The 19945-nt window shown below is 34.8% G+C and overlaps 5 protein-coding genes across 6 annotated transcripts; 1 reads left to right on the top strand and 4 right to left on the bottom strand.

The window, feature by feature from the left end:
• Positions 1-1785, bottom strand: LOC120250056 (annexin D5-like). 2 transcript variants are annotated; one of them, XM_039258809.1, is made up of 5 exons: positions 1717-1785; positions 1213-1545; positions 978-1126; positions 679-897; positions 1-591 (listed from the first exon to the last, which is right to left on the bottom strand). In XM_039258809.1, the coding sequence occupies exons 1-5, from the start codon at positions 1721-1723 to the stop codon at positions 64-66; spliced, it is 1236 nt and encodes a 411-aa protein (XP_039114743.1). In that variant the 5' UTR covers positions 1724-1785; the 3' UTR covers positions 1-63. The 2 variants fall into 2 exon arrangements, with proteins under 2 accessions (XP_039114743.1, XP_039114742.1); XM_039258808.1 differs by lacking the exon at positions 1717-1785 and having other exon boundaries at positions 1213-1677.
• Positions 1717-5090, bottom strand: LOC120250057 (metallophosphoesterase 1-like). The gene is given in 6 exon segments (XM_039258810.1): positions 1717-1789; positions 2263-2357; positions 2802-2888; positions 4056-4259; positions 4261-4637; positions 4724-5090. Coding segments are annotated over 6 exon segments (1038 nt in total). The 5' UTR covers positions 4958-5090; the 3' UTR covers positions 1717-1748.
• A 1458-nt stretch (positions 5091-6548) lies between these two features.
• LOC120283298 (pollen receptor-like kinase 4) lies at positions 6549-8560 on the bottom strand. Its single transcript, XM_039289941.1, has 2 exons — positions 7530-8560; positions 6549-7375 (listed from the first exon to the last, which is right to left on the bottom strand). The coding sequence occupies exons 1-2, from the start codon at positions 8558-8560 to the stop codon at positions 6577-6579; spliced, it is 1830 nt and encodes a 609-aa protein (XP_039145875.1). The 3' UTR covers positions 6549-6576.
• A 338-nt stretch (positions 8561-8898) lies between these two features.
• Positions 8899-13193, bottom strand: LOC120250071 (cyclin-T1-3-like). Its single transcript, XM_039258833.1, has 7 exons — positions 13094-13193; positions 12427-12705; positions 11638-11719; positions 10792-10926; positions 10343-10518; positions 10063-10214; positions 8899-9975 (listed from the first exon to the last, which is right to left on the bottom strand). The coding sequence occupies exons 2-7, from the start codon at positions 12612-12614 to the stop codon at positions 9083-9085; spliced, it is 1626 nt and encodes a 541-aa protein (XP_039114767.1). The 5' UTR covers positions 12615-12705; positions 13094-13193; the 3' UTR covers positions 8899-9082.
• Positions 13194-17164: 3971 nt separating this feature from the next.
• On the top strand, positions 17165-18091 carry LOC120250163 (FCS-Like Zinc finger 7-like). The gene is made up of 2 exons (XM_039258949.1): positions 17165-17614; positions 17799-18091. Exons 1-2 carry the CDS (start codon positions 17286-17288, stop codon positions 17944-17946), a joined length of 477 nt encoding a protein of 158 aa, XP_039114883.1. The 5' UTR covers positions 17165-17285; the 3' UTR covers positions 17947-18091.
• Positions 18092-19945: the final 1854 nt, after the last annotated feature.

The following is a 19945-nucleotide window of genomic DNA, read 5'->3' as shown; positions in this document are numbered from 1 at the left end:
TATGAACTTTTGAATGGATTATTTATTTGCAAATCTCCCAACAATAAACAAGGTGTTCAGTTGTTACAAAAGAGCAATAAGCACATCCCCAACCAAGCCTTTGTGATCACAATCATTTCTAGTGTTACAACACAACTCTTTCATTATAAGACTCTCCAAAGACCAACCAGTCTTTTCTGCAAACACTCTCTTGATGCATTTGATATCAATATCTGCTCTAGTGATTACTGTTCGAATCAAGACCTCACCAACATCACCACCATCCTTCATCGTCAGCCGGAGTTGCTTTGCAAAATGCTTCTCCGGGTACTGAACACATCGCATCACAGTTCGAAGATGCCTCCCGAATTCTCCACACTTGTCTATCTTCAAGAACTTGATGAAGTCATGGCCATAGAGTTGCTTGTAAGACTGTAGGATTATTTTCAGTTGGTTTGTGTTTCTCTGGCTAATGAGAGAGATGATGGTCGTTTTGTCTACAGATTTGCCGCTACCAATGGCTTCATAGAGCGTCTTTGCGTCACACATAGCCATGCTTGTGTTTGTCCTGCCAATTTCATGCTTGGCTGAGTTTAAGAATGCGAGAAGAACCTGGAGATCACATAAAATACATGTCAAGTATAATTTTATCTAGGCTAACAGGGAAAAAAATTCAACAAAGAGAATCGGTTTAGGTACCTCTTGGAAACTACCATTTGTTTTGACAGAAATGTGTTGCTCAAGATGGGAGTTATAATTATTGTAATAAGTTTGCTTAATGACTTTAAGCTCGGAGGATGATCGAGTGCAGATGATTTCCATCACAATGTTGGCATCCAAGTTCGTACCAAACAGTGCTTGATTAATCATGTTGGCATCCCGGAGGCAATGATCGTTCATTCTAAGATTGGCAACTTTCTGCAGTGTAATGAAAAAGCCTGATGAAGGGCATTGGGCAGCTAAATCTTATGCATTGCTGGGTTGGATGTTAGACTTACAGATAAAAGACAGCTCTTTCTGGAGGTGAGGTCACAGAGATCTTGGTTGTAGAGAACATGGAAAGATTGGACTATGAGCTTGAGCTCATCTGAGTTCCTGTAGCTGAGGATCTCAACAACCTTTCTCAGATCACTCGATGTTGCTTTGCCTGTCATTTCACATAAATGAAAACTGATAAGTAATTGGAATGAAAACATTGCCTGATGATAAGATCATGAGCTCAAGAAGGCATACCGGAGAAACAAGAATGAAGATAAAAGCAATCAGCTTCATATTTCTTAGTAAGATTAGAACTGGTTTCCATAACTGAAGAATGACAACCCTGCATAGCTTGGATGTTCACAAAGGCTTGTAAGAACACCATTTTATAAAGTGAGAAATGGAAAACAACACCCAAAAAGGAAAAGAAAGTGCAGAGAAAAAAATAAATATTATAAGTAGGAGGAACATATCCCAGCATCCAATTTGAACTGTAGTCTTTAGATAGCACTTCACTTTCTCCAACCAAAGTATGTTTTAATAGAAAAGACATAGCCTCATCCATTGACACCATTCCTGTCAACATAGCTAGCATAACAACCACAATGCAAAAGAGAATGGCCTCATTGGTTAGTGAATAAGAAAGAATGTCAACAAGAATACATGCAGGGAATCTACAGCCAAAAAAGTTCCACATGATAACAACATTCGGAAGATGAAATTTTCACTCGTAAGTTGCCGCGTTCATTGTTCACTGACCTGGCATATCAAAATTAACAGACTACAGGAATTCAACGTGTGAACCGGGCAATGCCAAGCTTTTTGTTGGTCACTGCAGCCAAGATAGAAAACAAAGCAGCATTCAGACATGTCACCATATTCTGAATTCCTTATCCTTCAAGTTCTCTTTATATCTTTTGCTTTATGGGTCTGTTCACATTCAATCATCATCCAAGCTCAGGTATAGTCTATAGTACGTAGGATGTTACCCATCATTACACATAACAAAATGAAGCAATTTCACATTTAGTCTAGGTCACACCTACCAAGAAATGGTACAGAAATCATACACAAAGCACAAATATCAATGAGAAACTAAATATTTTCTTCCTTCAAATCAGTGCAGATCAATGTTTACGAAATGCAAATATAATTTTGCAAGGACCAACGTCATCAACATGAGAATGATTGACACACACCACTTAAAACACATTGCAAGACCTGATACACCAGGGAAAGAACAGATCTCCACAAAGACTGCTTTGTTCTCACCAAAAGTGGAGACTACAAAACCAGGTTGAATACCTGGAGCCCACCTCAAGGCTGGAATGGTCACCTCCCTTGTACCATCACTGTGTATCTGATCATGGAAACTATGGGTATGAGCGCTAAACACAATCCTGCAAAAGAAGAATAAATAATAAGGCACTGACAAACATGAAAAGATCTAGACATCTAAATTAGCAATCCTTTTTTTTTTGACAAGGAAGCGCACAGGCTAACAAAAGAAACTAAAAAACTAAGCTAACAACCCAACTCTAAAAGAGGAGATTATAGAGCTCGCAGAGCTCATCAATCCAAAATGGACGCTCCATGCCTTGAAAGAAAAGAGAAAGCTGCGGATTAGATCTCCCAAAGGCTGATTATTAAGGGCTGATTGCCGAGACAAACACACTTCATTATTAAGGGCTGATTGCCGAGACAAACACATAAACTAGAACCCAGATTTATCACAGCAACAGGTAGGTTTGAATGCACATATATGTACCAGACAAAAGAAAATGATTACAGATAATTACAGTTTACATGGTAAATTGTAACAGCTTTCCAAATATAAATATGACCTTGGTTTAAGAGCATGGATGATATATTGGGTTGCATTCACAGGAAGACTGTCTACTGACTCATATTGTTTTACGCCAACGATCACACTGCCCAAGAGGAAAAAGAATGAGCTTAAACCTTGGAGTAGCTGAACTTTCATAATAAGTGCACATACGAGAACAAGTCAACTGGCTAAATCAACATAATTAAAAAAATGTTGTAATAGGGGACAATAAATGTGAATCTACCATGAAACATAAATGCATGTAAGATAATGAGGGCAACGGCTACAAAGATGACAAGTTAAAATTATGAAGAAAGAACACAAAGTTGTCCTGATTTCATAATCTTGATTGCACTCGAGTAGAAATGGACTAGTGGTAGAGCTTGAAGACCAACAAGAGGTCATTTTCCTGATCTTAAGTCAAGTCTCACCAGTCACAATGCTATTTTCAACAAAAAAAAAAAATGAAATCATCATGGGAAACTTGAGATTTGTATTTACACTTCTTTGTTATTGCTTACAAGTCTGTGACCATAGAAACTCAAGCTAAGTTTCTTTAAACTTTCTAGAACACCTTGGCAACATAAGGCACTTTTGGCTTATCATTTCAGCAGGGGCTTTTCTGTTTAACTTTCCATTTTACACCATGGAATGCATGACTCCAAGAGGGAGATAAATATGTGCAGGTATTATACAGCATTCATGCAATTACAAGCATTAAATAACAAAAATGGAATTGAGCTAATTTATGGTTATATGCTTGCGCATATGCATGTACAACGTCCAAACTTGTTCAAACATTTCACTAAAAAATTACATCAACAGTGAGAGCTCCTCTCCTCATTAGCTAGTTTACAACATTAATCATATAAGTATTCTATGAACAGCATTCATTGATCTTATCGTCAAGATACAGGAGATAGAACAGCCTCCAAGTCATAATGGACATTGCTCACATTAATCATGAAGATAATAAACAAGAAAGTCCCAAACAAATTTCAGCAATAGTTTGGCATAAGAACATAACCACAAAAAACTAAAATTTGCCTATCATCAAGAGACATTGTTCACATTACTCATGAAGATAGATAATAAACAATATTTCAGAATTAGTTTAATACAAGACCATAATGACAGTAAATCAGAAATCTACCTATCATCAAGTGGCATTTCTTACAATACTCACCAAGATAATAAACAACTATATTTCAAACCATATTTCAGCAATAGTTTGATACAATAAAATAATGAGAAAGATAATAAAACTAACCTATCATTATAACTCCCAAAACCTATGGAAGAAGCTATCCAGAAATCATCTTCTGTTGAACTAGTTCCACCATTGTAATCAACACCCATCTGGTGCAATGGAAAATGGACCAAAACAACAGGGCCGGAACCAGATTCCACTCCATTGTCTCTCCACTGGAATTCATCTACACCAACATCACCATTTCCATCAGTCTCCTGCACCCGTGCTCCTCAACTCCATGCTTTCCCTCTCTATAACCCTCTCAACCCCAAACCTCAACTGACCATCCTTGCACTGCAGTGCAACACCATTAAGGGAAACAAAGGTAACCTTTTTCATCACAAAAGCCCCACAACCAGCAGAGTCCATCCCAGGCAAATAACCAGCAATCCCACCAATGAACTCCTCATTCAGTTCACCACACCTCCCCATATCCCTCTCACCCAAAACAACATGCATAGGCAGCCCTACATAAGGTCCCAGCATCCACTGAAACTCCTGCAACTCATCCAACCACTTCCCAACATTCAAATCCGATCCTCCAGCAGAGAGATCCCCCAAAACTACAATCATATCAGGCCTCACCATCTCCACAGATTTCTGGCCATCAAGAATTCAAATTTCACATTTTTAGACACCAATATATAAACCCTAGAACTAGAGGATTAAGGGGATTAGGGTTTTACTCTGAGGGCTTTAGATAGGAAAGTATGACGAGCGAGACGCTGGGCAAGGTCAGCGTCGGAATCACCGAGGAGGAGATCGGAGACCATCATAACCCGAAGATCACCAGAGCGCAGCATATCACCATTGCTGGGGTGGCCGGAGGTGGTGCAGGTCGGATTCGTGATCCACTCGTTGATGAAAACCGCTGAAGCGATAAGGAGGAGAGGGAGGGCCGAGGACCACCACGCCGCCATTGAAAACTGGGGGAGATGACAGCATAGAGTGTGGATTTGAGGCTACGGAGGAGTGTTTGTAGGGTTTCGACGGCCATGGCTGGAGCTTGTTGCGAGCTCGTGGCGTCTGCGTCTGGGGACTGACTCCATTTTGTCGTTTGTGATTTTGAGGGAAATCCAAGGGCAATTTCGTCTTTTTTACTTTCCGGGTATATATATATATATATTATGAATATTATTAATGGTCCTTTATTGTTAATGGGGAAAATTCAGGGGCAATCACATGTGATGTGAAACCATTATTTGAAATATTATATTTTTGGTTGAAAAAGAAATAATAATATTTTCCCAAGTCAACCTTTATTGTTATTAAAAAACTGATCATATATATTTATTTTTCTTATTATTTGTTGCTTTAGATTAAAAGGGAACCAAGTTAGATGATATGTTATATATCTATCCTTATAAATGCAACTTTGAATTCTTATGCATCTTGACCAGTGATGAGGAGAACTCTCAAATCTCAACGGACTTCTAAAGCCCTCGACGAATGACCATTCACAAACGTTATCACTGAAAAACTCTATTTATTTCGTTTTTTGATGTTTTTGAAGAGATACATCTTGGATTTATCAATTATGTTATGATCAAAGTCCCACTCATTGTGATCTGATTGAATTGAGAAAAACTGTACGTATTATTGCTAGCCAATCAATTGGGGAACTGAGGACTCAACTAGCATTAAGAACTTTTCATTAAGTAAAAATATAAATATACATATATCCTGTTACATTCTAGTACATGATACTTGATTAAATAGTGTATTCATATAAGTAAATCAGTCCGCATAGTTGTCCATGTACCGGTGGATGATTCGAATTGCAATAGAAAAGAAAAATGGGAGGTTTGTGATGATTTTGAAATCTTTTCTACTAGGTAACCTATTATCCTTATGTATAAAAATAATAAATTTGGTCGTTGTGGTCAATCTAAGTTAAATGGACTCTCTATCAACTCCTCCGCAAGAGTCAAATATGAGACTTCATACACCTTAAAGTTCATAGGACGAAAAAAGATTATTTGCAGTCAGTTTGATATAATCGAGTGACATTATTCGAACTAAAGAATCAGTTATATATATATATATATGATGCAATTTGTGCTTTTTTTGTTATTTTCTCATAAATCTATATTTTTTAATAAAATTATTATTTACCTATTTTATAAAAAAATATATATTCAACCAAATTAATATCCTAGACACACTAGGGAAGGTTGTATTAATTTTGTTTACTTTTTTTTACCATAATTTATAACTTTTTATATAATTAGCAACATTGTTTATTGTGTGTATAGCCTTAATTAAAATCAGAAATACATATACTTTTTTGTTTAGTTTATTATTAATTTATAAAGGTATGCAAGAAAAAAAAGCAACCATCATACAATAACATCTTTCAAAATTAAAAATTCTTACATCTATAAAACAAAAAACTAAAACACAAAAAAACTTAAAAAAGAAAAATCAAAAAATCAAATTCCTAACAAATCACACAACAAAATAAAGCTAAAATTAATAATGAGAGCAGCATCAACAAGAGGAAGAAGAAGAAGAAGAAGAAGAAGAAGAAGAAGCAAAGCTAGTTGGAAGTACTAGTAGACTCAGCTTCAACTTCATCCTCATCCTCATCCTCTTCAGCCATGCATGGCTTGATAGCCACCACCTCCTCCACCACCTCCTCCATCTCCGGCCTTTTCTCCGGCGACTTCTCACAACACCGAAGAGCAATTTGCAACAACATATACATCCCTTTATCAGCCTTCCTCTTCCCACTAATCTCCATATCAAACACTTCATTAGTCCACTCTTCTCTAACTGCTTTATGAATCCAGTTCCCCAAGTCCACCCCATTCCCTCCCTCCGGTGAGGAATACTTCGGAAACTTTCCGGTGATAAGCTCCACAAGAAGACAACCATAACTCCACACATCAGACTTGTTGGAAACTTTTCTCCACCGAAGGTGCTCCGGTGACTTATAAGCCAGCATGAAGTTGGCGGCGAGAGGTGGCGGGAAGAGTGGAGTAAGAGCATAGTCAGTGAGCAATGGAGTGTCATTGTCGTCAAGCAGAACGTTGGAAGCTTTCAAGTTTCCATGTGGAATGATGAAGTTAGTATCATTAAGATTATTATTATCATTGGTAGTAGTCATCTTGTGTAAGTATGCCATTGCTTTAGCAACACCTTTGGCCACTTCTAACCTTGTGTTCCATTGAAATGCTCTTCTGTTTCCTCCTCTTCCTCCTAATATATCATATTGATAGTATGATGTTAATGTTAGGTAATGCAGTTTAATATATTTGGTTGAAGAATGGAGATTATTATATGTATGTAATGCATTTACCATGAAGACGGTTGAAGAGGTTGCCATTGGTAGCAAAAGCAGAGATTAAGAGCTTCTCTTCATTGGAGAAATGGTATCCTAGTATAGGGTGGAGGTTGGGATGTTGTAGAACACTTAGTGATTGCATGTGTTTGTTGAACTCTTCATGGCTCAGTGGCCTTAAGTTTCTCAACCTCTTCACAACCAAAGACCTGCCGGAATCCATCGTCGTCTTGTAACAGCTTCCAAAGTTCCCTTTTCCGAGCCCTTCGGCCGGAGACTGTAATAGTTCTTTCAAGTCTAGACTTTCACCTTCTGATCCATTCATGAGTGTCACCTTCATTTGTCTATCAACATGCATCATCATGTCAGTGTAAAAAGAAGATGTATTTGTAGTAGTACTAGTAGTAGCAGCAGTAGTAGTAGTTTTGGGATTGTCATTGATCTTCTGCCTCTGATCTTTGTTGTGGGATTTCTTGTAGAAGACATAGAGGCTGTATGCTTGAACAAGAAGCAGAATGATGTCAAGAATAATCAAAATGGAGATGAGTGATGGTTTTAGCAAGAACTCTTTGATCTTATTGTGTTTCTCTTCAGAAATCACACAGGTTTTGAAGGTTGGTACACCGCATAAACCTGGGTTGCCAAAATAGGCTCTGGGACCGAATGATCGGAGAGTGACGGTGGAAGGGATCTCGCCGGAGAGGCTGTTGAAGGAGACATCAAATGATTTCAGTGTTGATTGGTTTAAGGGAGGGATTGATCCATTGAACTGGTTCCTGTTGAGATGTAGTGATTGCAGGACATTGAGAGTTGTTAGTGAGGTTGAGATGGGACCAGTGAATGAGTTCAGGGAAAGGTCAATGATGGTGAGTTTCTGGTTGTAAGAGAAGTTCATCATGGCGCCGTAGATGGAGTTGTTCTTGAGACTGAGGAGAGTGAGCTCGGTGAGGTTGGCAAGGATAAGCGGGTCTCCGATCAGGCCAGAGAGGCCTAGACCGGAAAGAGAGATGGAGACGACACGATTGTTGATGCACTGGAGGCCTAACCATGAAGAACTGTTAACAGAGCACTGCTCACCAGACCAATTGGCAGCGAAAGGCGGGTTGCTGAAAGCTTGCTTAAGTGCGATGAGCGCATAGTACTCGTCTTTGAGATACCGGTCATCACTGTCACTTAGAACTTCTCTGCAGAAGACAAAGAGGAAGATGATGAAACAGTTAAAGTATAAACAGAGTCTCATGGATGTTATCATGTTCATAGTGGAAACTGGAGGCAGTATGTGTGTAAGCTATAATGCATTGTGCTCAAGAGAAGTCAAGTGAGTAGATGAGAACAAAGCTTACCTGAGATTACAATGGAGTATATGGGATACTAATAGCATCATTCATGGCATAAGAGAAGCTTTCATTAGAGACGGCTACAAGAAAGTGACCTGAGATTAAAAATCCACACAAAGATCAGCAGTTATCAGCAGAGACGATGCATCATTTCCAGCTATTCTTAGTTCTAATCAACATCCTGCATTTCAAAGTGCATAAACTGGAATCTCCTGTGTGCCGTCTCAAATACAACAAATTCTTCCACAAGTGAACAAAACTAGCTTGATATTCATTAAGTTCAGAAGTTCTACATACTGCATTATTTACATTCCCGAAAAATATCCATGAAGGGGAAAAAAAATTATGAAGCATTCCTGTTGATTCATGCCCAAAACATTAAGAGAGGAATGTTCAGTTAGTAGATAGATTTGGCTGTTGTACTTTCATGCATAACCGTCATGCCTTAATCGTTTATGGTCCCTTCCAGTGTTTTCTATAAATGATCTTCCACCTGCATCTCTTGATTGATGGGGCAAATCATGCTGCCATTTGCTTGGAGCTCTATCACTTCCATTGAATGATTTAAGAGATGAAAGCTCTCCTTCTTCGGAATTCACATTCTGATTCTTGGGTCCTGCATGGTTCAGGGGCTTAGGCCAACCAGTTCTTTTCTCCTGCTTTAATTTCTCACCTTCCACAGCGAGCTCAATGCCGTTTTCGATCTCCCTAGCAATGAGATCATCATCATCCATTAAGTTGGTCTCAGTGGAAGCATCACTTCCCTGCTTCCTTCTCCTCTCAAGAGCAGCTTTAAATTTGTTCCTGTCGAGCTTTGAAATTGAAGCTGAAGCATCATCCTTTCTCTCCCTTGTTTCAATTGCTTCACCAGCATAGCTAGTTACTGTTTCCCGGGCTTGTCTATCAGTAAAGGAGCTGGTATGCATCGAAGCACCTGCCATGTTTTCGCTCCTGCGGCCATGCTGCCCTACTTCATTATGCAAGCAATCTTCTTCCTCATTGTCCGTTTTCCGGTCAAAAACCTCGCTACTGGCATTTTCATGGGTTAGCGAACTACTTTGAGGCAAGGTTTGGAAATCAGATGCCGTCGGAGGAACATTTAGCTTGGCAGGTTGTGGTACTCGGACCACTTGCTTGGTGTTAAGTGCCTCACTAGCATGAGAACGGACATTTGTTGATGGTGGATTCTCATTAATGGTTGAACTTGTAACCACAGTTTGATTTGTCCCACCACTGGTGCTTCCTTCAACTTCATTTGCATGTGAAGCCTGCACAGGTCGACTTTGCTCATAAAGCTCCAACATTTGATTGCTGACATCTGCAAGAACATATACAAGTGCATAAGCACAGTAGGTACATCCATTGATAACCTTCCATGACTCTGGCAACTAAGTTATTATAAAACCTTCTAACTGCCGTGGGGTGACATCAAATTCTTGCCACCAGAACTTCTCACCATCCGATGGAAGCTTCACTTTAAGAAACTTGGCAGCAAGAAAGATGGCACCAGCAGCTATATGGTGGGGCTTAAACTGCAGGCAGAGTGATGTCCGCAGCCTGCAAAAGGTTTCAATTGAGTTAAGAAAAGAAAAAAAACCATGCAAAATAGCAAAACCAATCTACTTTACATCCTAAATCACTAAAAATAAATAAATAAATAAAGAGTTACAGCAGGTACAGCATACCCATCATTGACAAAATTCCATGCAACTTGTGCAAGAGCATTCTGCGCAACCTTGAATTTTTTTATTGCTTCAACAAGAGGTTTATATGGGTGGTGAACATTAAGATCAAAACCGAGTGTGGAGAGAACAACCCTCTCAGCTAATTGTATAAGTTCTTTCTGTTGGTCACATACTTCCTACATGGTAACAGAAACAATAGCCTCAGAAATCCACAGCACACAGACAATTGAGGCAAAGAAAACTGAAGCAAAAAATAACAGGAGGGAAGATTGAGCCAATTATAATACAATCATCTAACTTTTTTCATTCAGACAAACAAGAGAAAGTGTATTGGAAAGCAAAATATTATAACATCAAACTAACAAATTTGCATAAGAAAGGCAGACTCCATTCACGAGAACCACAATTAATAACCCCTGATGGCTTAACAATAAAAAACCTGACTATACCTTCTGCTTAATTCTCTGGACAGCCAAAGGATCTTTTTTATGCATGATTTCATAGGAAACAAGAATGACATCCTTCAATGGACGAGGAGTTTCTTCAGCCTTCCCAGCAAGGAACATGCACACGGTTGCAATGGTCTATATAATGCATACACAGTAAAGTTAGGGAAAGGCGCCACAATTATACAATTGTGTTTCATTTTTCTTTTTGTTAATTTTAACGGACAGAACATAAAGATGTATCAATCAACATTATAATTTTTTTAACATGGATAAAAAGTAAGCTAACCAAAATGTAGAAAGTCTCAATTAAGCAAGACAAGGAAAAAGGTAAGAACCACCAGATGAACATGAATAAACACCAAAGAAGCAAATTTTGTCAGCACAAAGTCAGACTATCATTAAAGATCAGAAAACAACACATTGCAACCAAAGAACAACCATACAGCTTTTTAGGAAGATTAAAATAACAGCACAACATCAACTCACACATATGCAAGTATATGTTATCTAAAAACGTGAAAAAAATCTTGTACTAAAATATAGAGCCTCAAACAAATACTGAAGTTTATAAACTGGTTAAAATGCCAATCTTATCTACTGCCTCTCTAAGAGCCATTTCAAAGGATGATGCACTTCCCAACAAGGATGAGATCACAAATCTTTACTCTGAGAATCTTACCCAATAATAGCATCAATTTTGTCACAAGAAATAGAATGAAATATTTGCTATAGCTAAAGCCTAAGCATATGTTCATAGGAAGCCAGTGAAAAAACTAAACAGACACATCATGGTATTAACTAGCCCACAGTTACTTAAGAGGTAAATAAGAATAGAAACACACTCACCCGTCTGTCATTCTTGGCATGAGATTGTCGAAGGAAAAAACGATGACAAAGCACTATGGCAGTAGCTATTGTAACCTGAGGTCTGCAATAACCATTGTTTTTGGTAAGTCTAATTTAAATGGCATTATCACATAAAAGAATTAGTCAGTTATCTAATAAAACATAATTCAAAATGATAGCAAATAAATGGCCGAAAAACGGGTGCATAAATTTGTTTCAAATTGGAGGAATCTTGCCAAATCAAGAGGGCATACATTTTTGTGTTTGGCCATGTGAACCAGTAGAAAAGAGCTAAGTGGGTGGATGTCGGGTTGGTCTACAATGTCAAATGTCTGCTATGAATTTTCTTTTGACAGAAGGTACAGCAATACTAAACCAAGTTCTTTTTCAATCTGAAAAGCTGCAAACAAACTATCATGGGAACTGAACTCATTAAGTAACATACTGAAGAGCATGTCCTAGAGTCATAACTGTCAATTACAAGTTACACTTCAAACAACTCATAATTTGTATTCACCTACTCTGTAAAATTTTCAGAAATAAGCTAACTACAAAGAAAAACTTCACTTTAAACAAATGTTCCTCTGGTAAGGCTAACATAGGGCCATAACCTCCCAGGAAAACTAACAGTCAAACCTTCAACTTTAAAAAAAAGTACACAACAGAAAAGTATACTGATAAAACATCAAATTTCGATTAATTTGATAGAAAAGATAGAACAAGATAGAACATACACACTCACAGAAAGACCGATCTTTTACAGTTGAAATGATGTAATAGAAAGCTTACACTTTCAGTCTTATGCCTAAATCCTGCAAAAATGTGCAATATGATTTTCGGAGATATGTCTCTTTCTTCAGATCAATACCATCTTTTCTAGATGGAGAACTATCTTCGATCTCTCTACGGGAGAAATACCACCTAGATCCAAAGTCACCAAGATCCGCATCCTGATAAAAGGGTTCCCCTCCGTTCATACTGACCTTTCTTTCGCCCAGAACAGCTCAAATTAATGCTTTTACTTGGGAAAAAATTCTAAAAATAATCAAGGAGAATTTCTGTGTAAATCTGCACAAATAATTGGTCACAAATTAACAAAACTAATCCAAAATCGAACACTGAAGAGACTGCTAATTTAAGCACGAAAACCAGCATTCAATACTCTACAACTCAAATCCAAAACCCTAATCACGCAGCTAAAAAAAACCCAATCACGATCAAATTCGTGTCCTTATATACATCAATAACGGAACCCTAATCATCCCCAAATTCCCAATCCCCTCTATCAAAAATCAATTCAATACATCACACAAGCCCTAAACATCAATCAAATTATGACATTTATATATCAAATAAATCGCCAAAAACAGCAGAAAACGCGCAGTTCAGTGCACGATTGAATAGATATCAATCAAATTCATGGAATCAAAGATATAAAGGAAGGAATTGGGCATACCTTTCGACACCGGCGCCGCCGACCTCCCGCCACCGAGGGCGTAATAGAAAAGACGAAGAGGAGAGAGAAGGGAGAGGAGATAGAACTGATTGATTTCAACACCGATCTTGAGGTATATTTACGGCTGAGATTAAACTCAAGATATTAGCCACCGGTTTAGTAGAGACCGTTGATCTTAAAACTTGATGGATGGTCTAGATTCCATCTTGAGAAATTTAAAATATATCTTTATAATTTAATAATAATTATTATTATTATTTATATATATATATATATTTTTTTAATAAGTTGAACAAACAACCTTCTCACCCCATGCTTATGAGGAGGAGTTGATCTCTAAACTCCTGACTTAGCAAGGAAAAGAGGTTTTTAAGAATATACTCTTAATGTGAAAGTTGTTAATATATTATTATAGATATTTATTATTGAATATTAAGATTAAATTTTCAAATAATAGTTAATTTCCCTGCATAATTACCTATAGCTTGCAGATATATATAATAAAAAATACCCGTTTTTTATGTGGAGGTAGATGTGTGTATATATATAATATTTCGACAAAAGAAGTTCTAGATTTTAAAAAAAGAACATAAGAGAGAGAGAGTCAAACAAAAATTGGTGTTGTTTTTTTTGTTTAATTACCAGATTGGTCCCTCTATTATAGTGAAAGTGCCCTTTCAGTCCATATTATTTTTTGTCTTTCTGGGATTTCTCTATTTTACCATTTAGTGAAATAAAAGTTCTTCCCTCTCATATCATTTGTCCCTAAAAGGTCCCTAAGAGGGACTTACATATCACTAAATGGTAAAATAGAGGGATCTCAGAAGGACAAAAAATAATAAGGGGACTGAAAAGGCACTTTCACTATAATAGAGGGACCAATCTGGTAATTGAACCTTTTTTTTAAAAAAAAAATTTCTGTAAGAAATCGGAATGAATGGTTCAGAGTGATTGAGTTACTGTGTTAAGCACATTAATACTATTTATTAAACAGTATTTCTGGGTGAAACATTGCTCTATATATATATAGTAAAATATATTCCTGGGACGTAGAACGTCCCTAGTATTTAAAAAGTAAGTGTGAGAAATCAGATGAGAGAGATAGGAAGAAATGGATGTATAAGTTGTAACCCGAGTAAGCGGCAGGGGTGTGGCGAGGAGGGACATCCGCCACACCCTCGCACGGGAAAAAAATTGTTAGGCTTATGACTCGAGGATTGGGTTGTGCAACGAGACGAGCGGTGGAGATTAAGCGGTTGGAGTGGGATTGAGCAGTCGAGTTAATTATTAGGGTTTTTTTAATAGTTATTTAAGTCGGGTTTAGAATATGAAGAAGCGTGGAGGTGTGAGGCGAAGAATTCCCGAAACCGACTCGGCGTGGACCACATGCTTTCTTTGAACGGGTCGTCACGAACTCATTTTAACACGTGGCCTCAAAATAGCCGATTTTGGGAGTATTTTACCAAGACAACCCACGAAAAAAATTTCATAATTATAAATTACAAAGGTTCTAGATTTTTTTCATCTGCGTACATGATTATAAATCCACGCAAACATCCAGAAAGTTCCATAATTTCAACGGAAAAACACATTCAACTTACACCAGACTTCTTTCATATATCTATTAGGTTCAAATTGGTTCATATATATTTTTATTTTAATTGTATTCATTTTATTGTTTAAATCTTTTTGATTGTCTTTTTAAAAACTTAAAAAAATTTAGATTTTTGAAAAATTAGAAAAATTAAATCGAAAATTTCTCACTCGACTATCGGAAATTTTATGCGAGTTTTTGTTAGTGGTCGAAATGTTTATTCAATCATGTGAAATTTTTTTCATCAACTTTTTGCCACACCCTCTAATGAGTCCCAGCACTGCATTTGGTTAGTAACGATGGCAGTCACGATAACAAATATCTTGTACTAGTGAAAAATGGATGGGTAAGTGGGGTGTTCTTGTTTGTTTATATAAACTAATATGTAGATTTAATTGAACAGTTCAGATCAAATGTTATGTATCTAACTTTTTTTACTATGCTACTGTTCATAAATACAATAATAAAAAAAAAATGATCATGAGAGTTGAATCTCCATCCAACACAACAACAAAAAAAAGGATGATCATGAGAGTTGAATCTCCATCCAACGGGCAAGAACAAACATACTTAGATTTTGAATTTACACGTGTAGATGATCTAGCCCCTCTCTCTCTCTCTATATATATTGTTTGGATTGGCTTCTTAGAAGCCCAAAAGCACTTTTTCATAAGTTAAGCACTTTTGGACATAAGAAAAGATGTTTGTATGAAACTTTTCTCGCAAAGTGAGTTGTTAAAAAGCCCAAATTCGACTTTTTCAAAAATGTAGTAAAGAGGTGCTTTTGAAAAAAGCACTTTTAAAAAGTTGTTTTGGGTTTTGTAAATTACCGGGTTTACCCTCAAACAATTAAAACAAATTAATACCCTTAGTCCTAGCTTATTAAATAACAAAAAAACATGACTATAATAATAATAATAATTCTATAATAATAATAATAATTATTATTATTATTATTATTATTAATACATTACTTTATAATAATAATTATTATTATTAGTAATAATAATTATTATTATAATCATAACACATTAAGTTATAATAATTAATAATAATTTTAATTATAATTATAATTATAATTATAATTATAATTACAATACATTAAGTTATAATAATAATTATAATTATAATACATTAAGTTATTATTATTATTATCATTAATATTTTAATAATCACTATTAATAGCAATGTATAAAAATAACTCAATGAATGCCCACTTTAGTAATTTGACACCCTAAAAGCCCTTTTAAAAATTCATATCCAAACAACTTCACATATATATAAGTACTTTTTACATTGAAACTACCCAAACATAAAACACTAAAAAGCACTTAACTTACTCTCAAAAGTACTTTTAAAATAAGTGCTTTTACAATTTGAAAAAAAAGCACTTTTTTTTAAAGCTAACCCAAATAAGGCCATAATACACTTAAACCATTATGTTTTACATATTTATTTTTATTTTTTTACTAATATTATCGTCATAATGAATAAAATATAATAGAATGAAAAATAATATAGCTGATTTTCTTTTTAAAAAAACTCTGAAATAAAGAAATAATAAGATTATTAATGACAATAAATTGTTAATGATAAACATAAAAAATGTAATCCTCATTATAAAAAAAATTCCCCCAAAACAAAAATTAATAACAAAATTTATAAAAGAATTCTTACTTTAAAAATAATAAATAATTAAATTATATTCTAAACTCTATATTACAACTTTTCCACCTCATCATAAAAAAAAAACACAAACACTTTGTATAAATATTTTATTGATATCGGTCCCCATTATAATCTTTAACAAGTGGTAAAAATTTCAAATTACAAATAAAAATATATTTCCCGGAGAGTAAATAGTAGCGTATACGAGTGATCCAGCGTCCACATACATGTGGTCCCACTCTCTCTTGCTCCGCGAGGTCATTAGCTCTTTAGTATCTTCTTCATAGCAAGAGCAACATAGAAAAAAAAATAATAATAATAATAATAATAGTAGAAAGAGAAGGAAAAAAAAAAAGCAAAAGAATCAATGAAGCAGTGGTATACAGTGCTCCTCATCTTCAACTCCAAGCAACAAACAAAAGCAGAGCATCAAAGATGACACAACGCATGCTTGGCTTTCTTAGTGATGATGCCCAAGAACTCATGATCATCTAAAGTTTATTCATAGTGGATGTCATCTTTGTATATCACTTTTGCTGCATTAATTTGTGCTTTGTAGGGTCACATTTGATCCTCTAACTCTAATTTCCATAAAGAATAAATATAAGTGGTTAGAATAACTTGCATCTGATGTGTAATTCCTCAAACACATACTACTTTTGACATGCTTTTCACAGTTAAAAATGAATGGAAGATAAAAAATGTTCTCGCATTTCTTTTATGTCGTTGTCATTCTCCGGCCGGCCTCGAGTGGGGATCAACACCATTGAAATTTAAAGCAAAAGGTGATGTAATTCATCAAAGCTTGATCACTTTTAGTATCATGATACATTGCATGACTCAAGACTCTATTTTGCTAAGCAATCAGGAAGCAACTGAATAAAATGCCAGTAGGAGTAAAGCTATGTGGAATGAATTGAATTCGGCTCGATGTCTTTTAAGTCGAAGATGTTGCTCGGGAAGAGGCAGAGGCGGCCGGAGATGCCGCGTACTCTGAGCATAACAGAGTTTATTCCTGAAGTTGGAGTTCTGCAAACAACATGTGCAAATCTGAAAGATGAGAAAATAGTGATTACTGATGAATCTGAAGGAGCTCAAGATTGGCTTAGCTCAAGACATGTTACTAATTTGTCGACGATGAGAGGCCGAAATAGGAGGAACTCTGCTGACTTTGTTGTCGTCGATACTGCACCTTTCTTGAAGAATTGCGGTCTTTGTAGGCGAAGACTCAGCCCCGGAAAAGATATCTTCATGTATAGGTATGATGTGCGAAACTTAATTTTACTTCATAAATGGTTTTTTAAAAAAATGGATAAACCACAACTTTGGTAAAAGAAAAGTACGCTGATGAACAAGCGTGAATGAACTCATTAAAGTTTATGCTTCAAATTAAATTTCAATTTGCTGAAATTTTGTTGATGAATTGGTATTGTTTAATTTTAGGGGTGAGATTGCATTCTGCAGTCTTGAATGCAGGGAACAACAGATGAAGCATGATGAGAGAAAAGAGAAGTGGTCACTGGCATCAATGAAAAGAAACATTATAAATCCTTCATCACTGATTACTGGGACATTTGAACCCTCTTCTTAATTAGTCTCTTAATTAGCATCCAAATGCACTCTTGTTTTCCTGGCATATATATATATATATATATATACACATATGAAAGTGTCAATGCAATGCTATCTCTTATTGACTTAATTATATATATGATTATTACTATTGTTGTGCTTTATTTTTTATTCTTCATTTCTTTTTTTAGTAATAAGGATTTAGATCAAGTTTATAATTTGTGCCTTATATACATATATATATATACACTGTTGTAAAAATTTTGAAATTAACTAGATAGATTAACCACTTCTATAACTAGAGAATTGGTTGTTTTTCCCTATAGAGGGTTCGACCTTATGTGCATATTTTTTTAAAAAAAAAGGAGTTATTATTATCCCGTAAATTATATTCTTGTATCGATTCTGTTTTTAAATGAGTTAAAACTTAAAATATAAATTAAAAATGTTGCAAGTAAAATTCTATTAATTTAGAGGTATATATTATACACAAAGGCCTGGGAGTGATAATCTACTTAACTATTATTTATTATTAAATCTTAATGATAATTTTATTGGTAATTGAAGACTCGGAAAAAATAAAATTTAACTAGAGTAAATTTAATTCATAGGTTATTATTCAGAAGAATTTAGCAAGAATAAAAAGATGACCTTTATATCATTTAATAAACTCACGATGCCATATATATATATATATATATATATATAATTTTATGATTTGAAAAAAATATAAATATATTGTGCTAATTGGCTGGGTTAGCCACTATCAAATGTCATCAAGCTTTTGATTAGCTTAACGAGACAAGTTCAAAGGATCCTATAGTGATTTAGATTCTTAATTTTGTGAAAGGGAAAATAAATTATAAATATCTGAAAGTTTCAAAACGTTTTAGACAGACTCTTTGACACTTGATTGCCACGTCATTCTATTTTTTTACACTTACTTTTTCCCGATTACTGTAATATCGATCGGGTTTATTCATCTTCTAATATTCATTGCTTAAAATGTATAATTTCTATTTTTATTTAATATATAGTATATTTTCGTTTAATATTATGTGTTTATGCTTAAAAAGTTGATAACTATTTATATCAACATCAATTATTTTTATGATAGAAAAAAAATATTGTCAGAAAAAAAAAGACTCCTTGGGAACACTCAAATTTGGCGGAATAATATGTGAATGAGTGAAATTTGAAGGAATTTTTTAGGGCCATTTTAAGTTAGAAAAATGAAATGTGATTTTTGCCCATTAGTTTAGTAATTAGTGTGTCTATTTGCATGAAGTGATGCCATAAACACGTGAAAAGACATCCATAACCTCCTTCAAATATTAAGGAAGAATTTTTTAAGGATGGTAATAATGTAACTTTCTTTCTCAAGAAAAAGGTAAAATATCAATTAATTATAAATAAGACCAAGATTGTTCTTGCGAATGCTATTTTTATATTAAATAAATATGAGTAGTCATTGCATTACTATTTTATTAGGATAGAATTTTTTTAATTTATTTATTTTGATATGATTTGTTAGATTGCTAAAATATTCGGAACCTTTATTTTTTATATATATAGAAATTATTTTAAATTATATTACATTATTCATGTTTTGTTTATATATATTTGGATCATGGCTCATATGATAACTAATTTTATTAGAATTTTTTTTGAATGAAATATTTAAGAAAAAAATATTCCTCACTCAATTATAAATAAATTATAAATAAATTATATTAAAAACAATCAAGCTTGCATGCATGTTCTCTTTAACTGATCATTGAAGATAGTGACATATCAATTAGGAAGTTAATAATAACCACACAATCCTCGCGGTTATGATGTAATTTTTTAAGATAAAATTTATTTCTAATTTTTATTAAATTATTCATGTAACATTAATTATAATTATAATCATAATTTATAGATTAAAACTCTCCATCATCCTCACAAGCCTAGTTAATTTTAATTTATATCATCTTATCTTTTCTTTTATTTCAATGAATCAGAGTGATTTATCT

The sequence above is a fragment of the Dioscorea cayenensis genome, chromosome 19, assembly GCF_009730915.1.
Source record: "Dioscorea cayenensis subsp. rotundata cultivar TDr96_F1 chromosome 19, TDr96_F1_v2_PseudoChromosome.rev07_lg8_w22 25.fasta, whole genome shotgun sequence".
Taxonomy (NCBI): Eukaryota; Viridiplantae; Streptophyta; class Magnoliopsida; order Dioscoreales; family Dioscoreaceae; genus Dioscorea; species Dioscorea cayenensis.
Note: the sequence above shows the minus strand (reverse complement) of the source record. Positions and strands in the feature narration are given on the sequence as shown.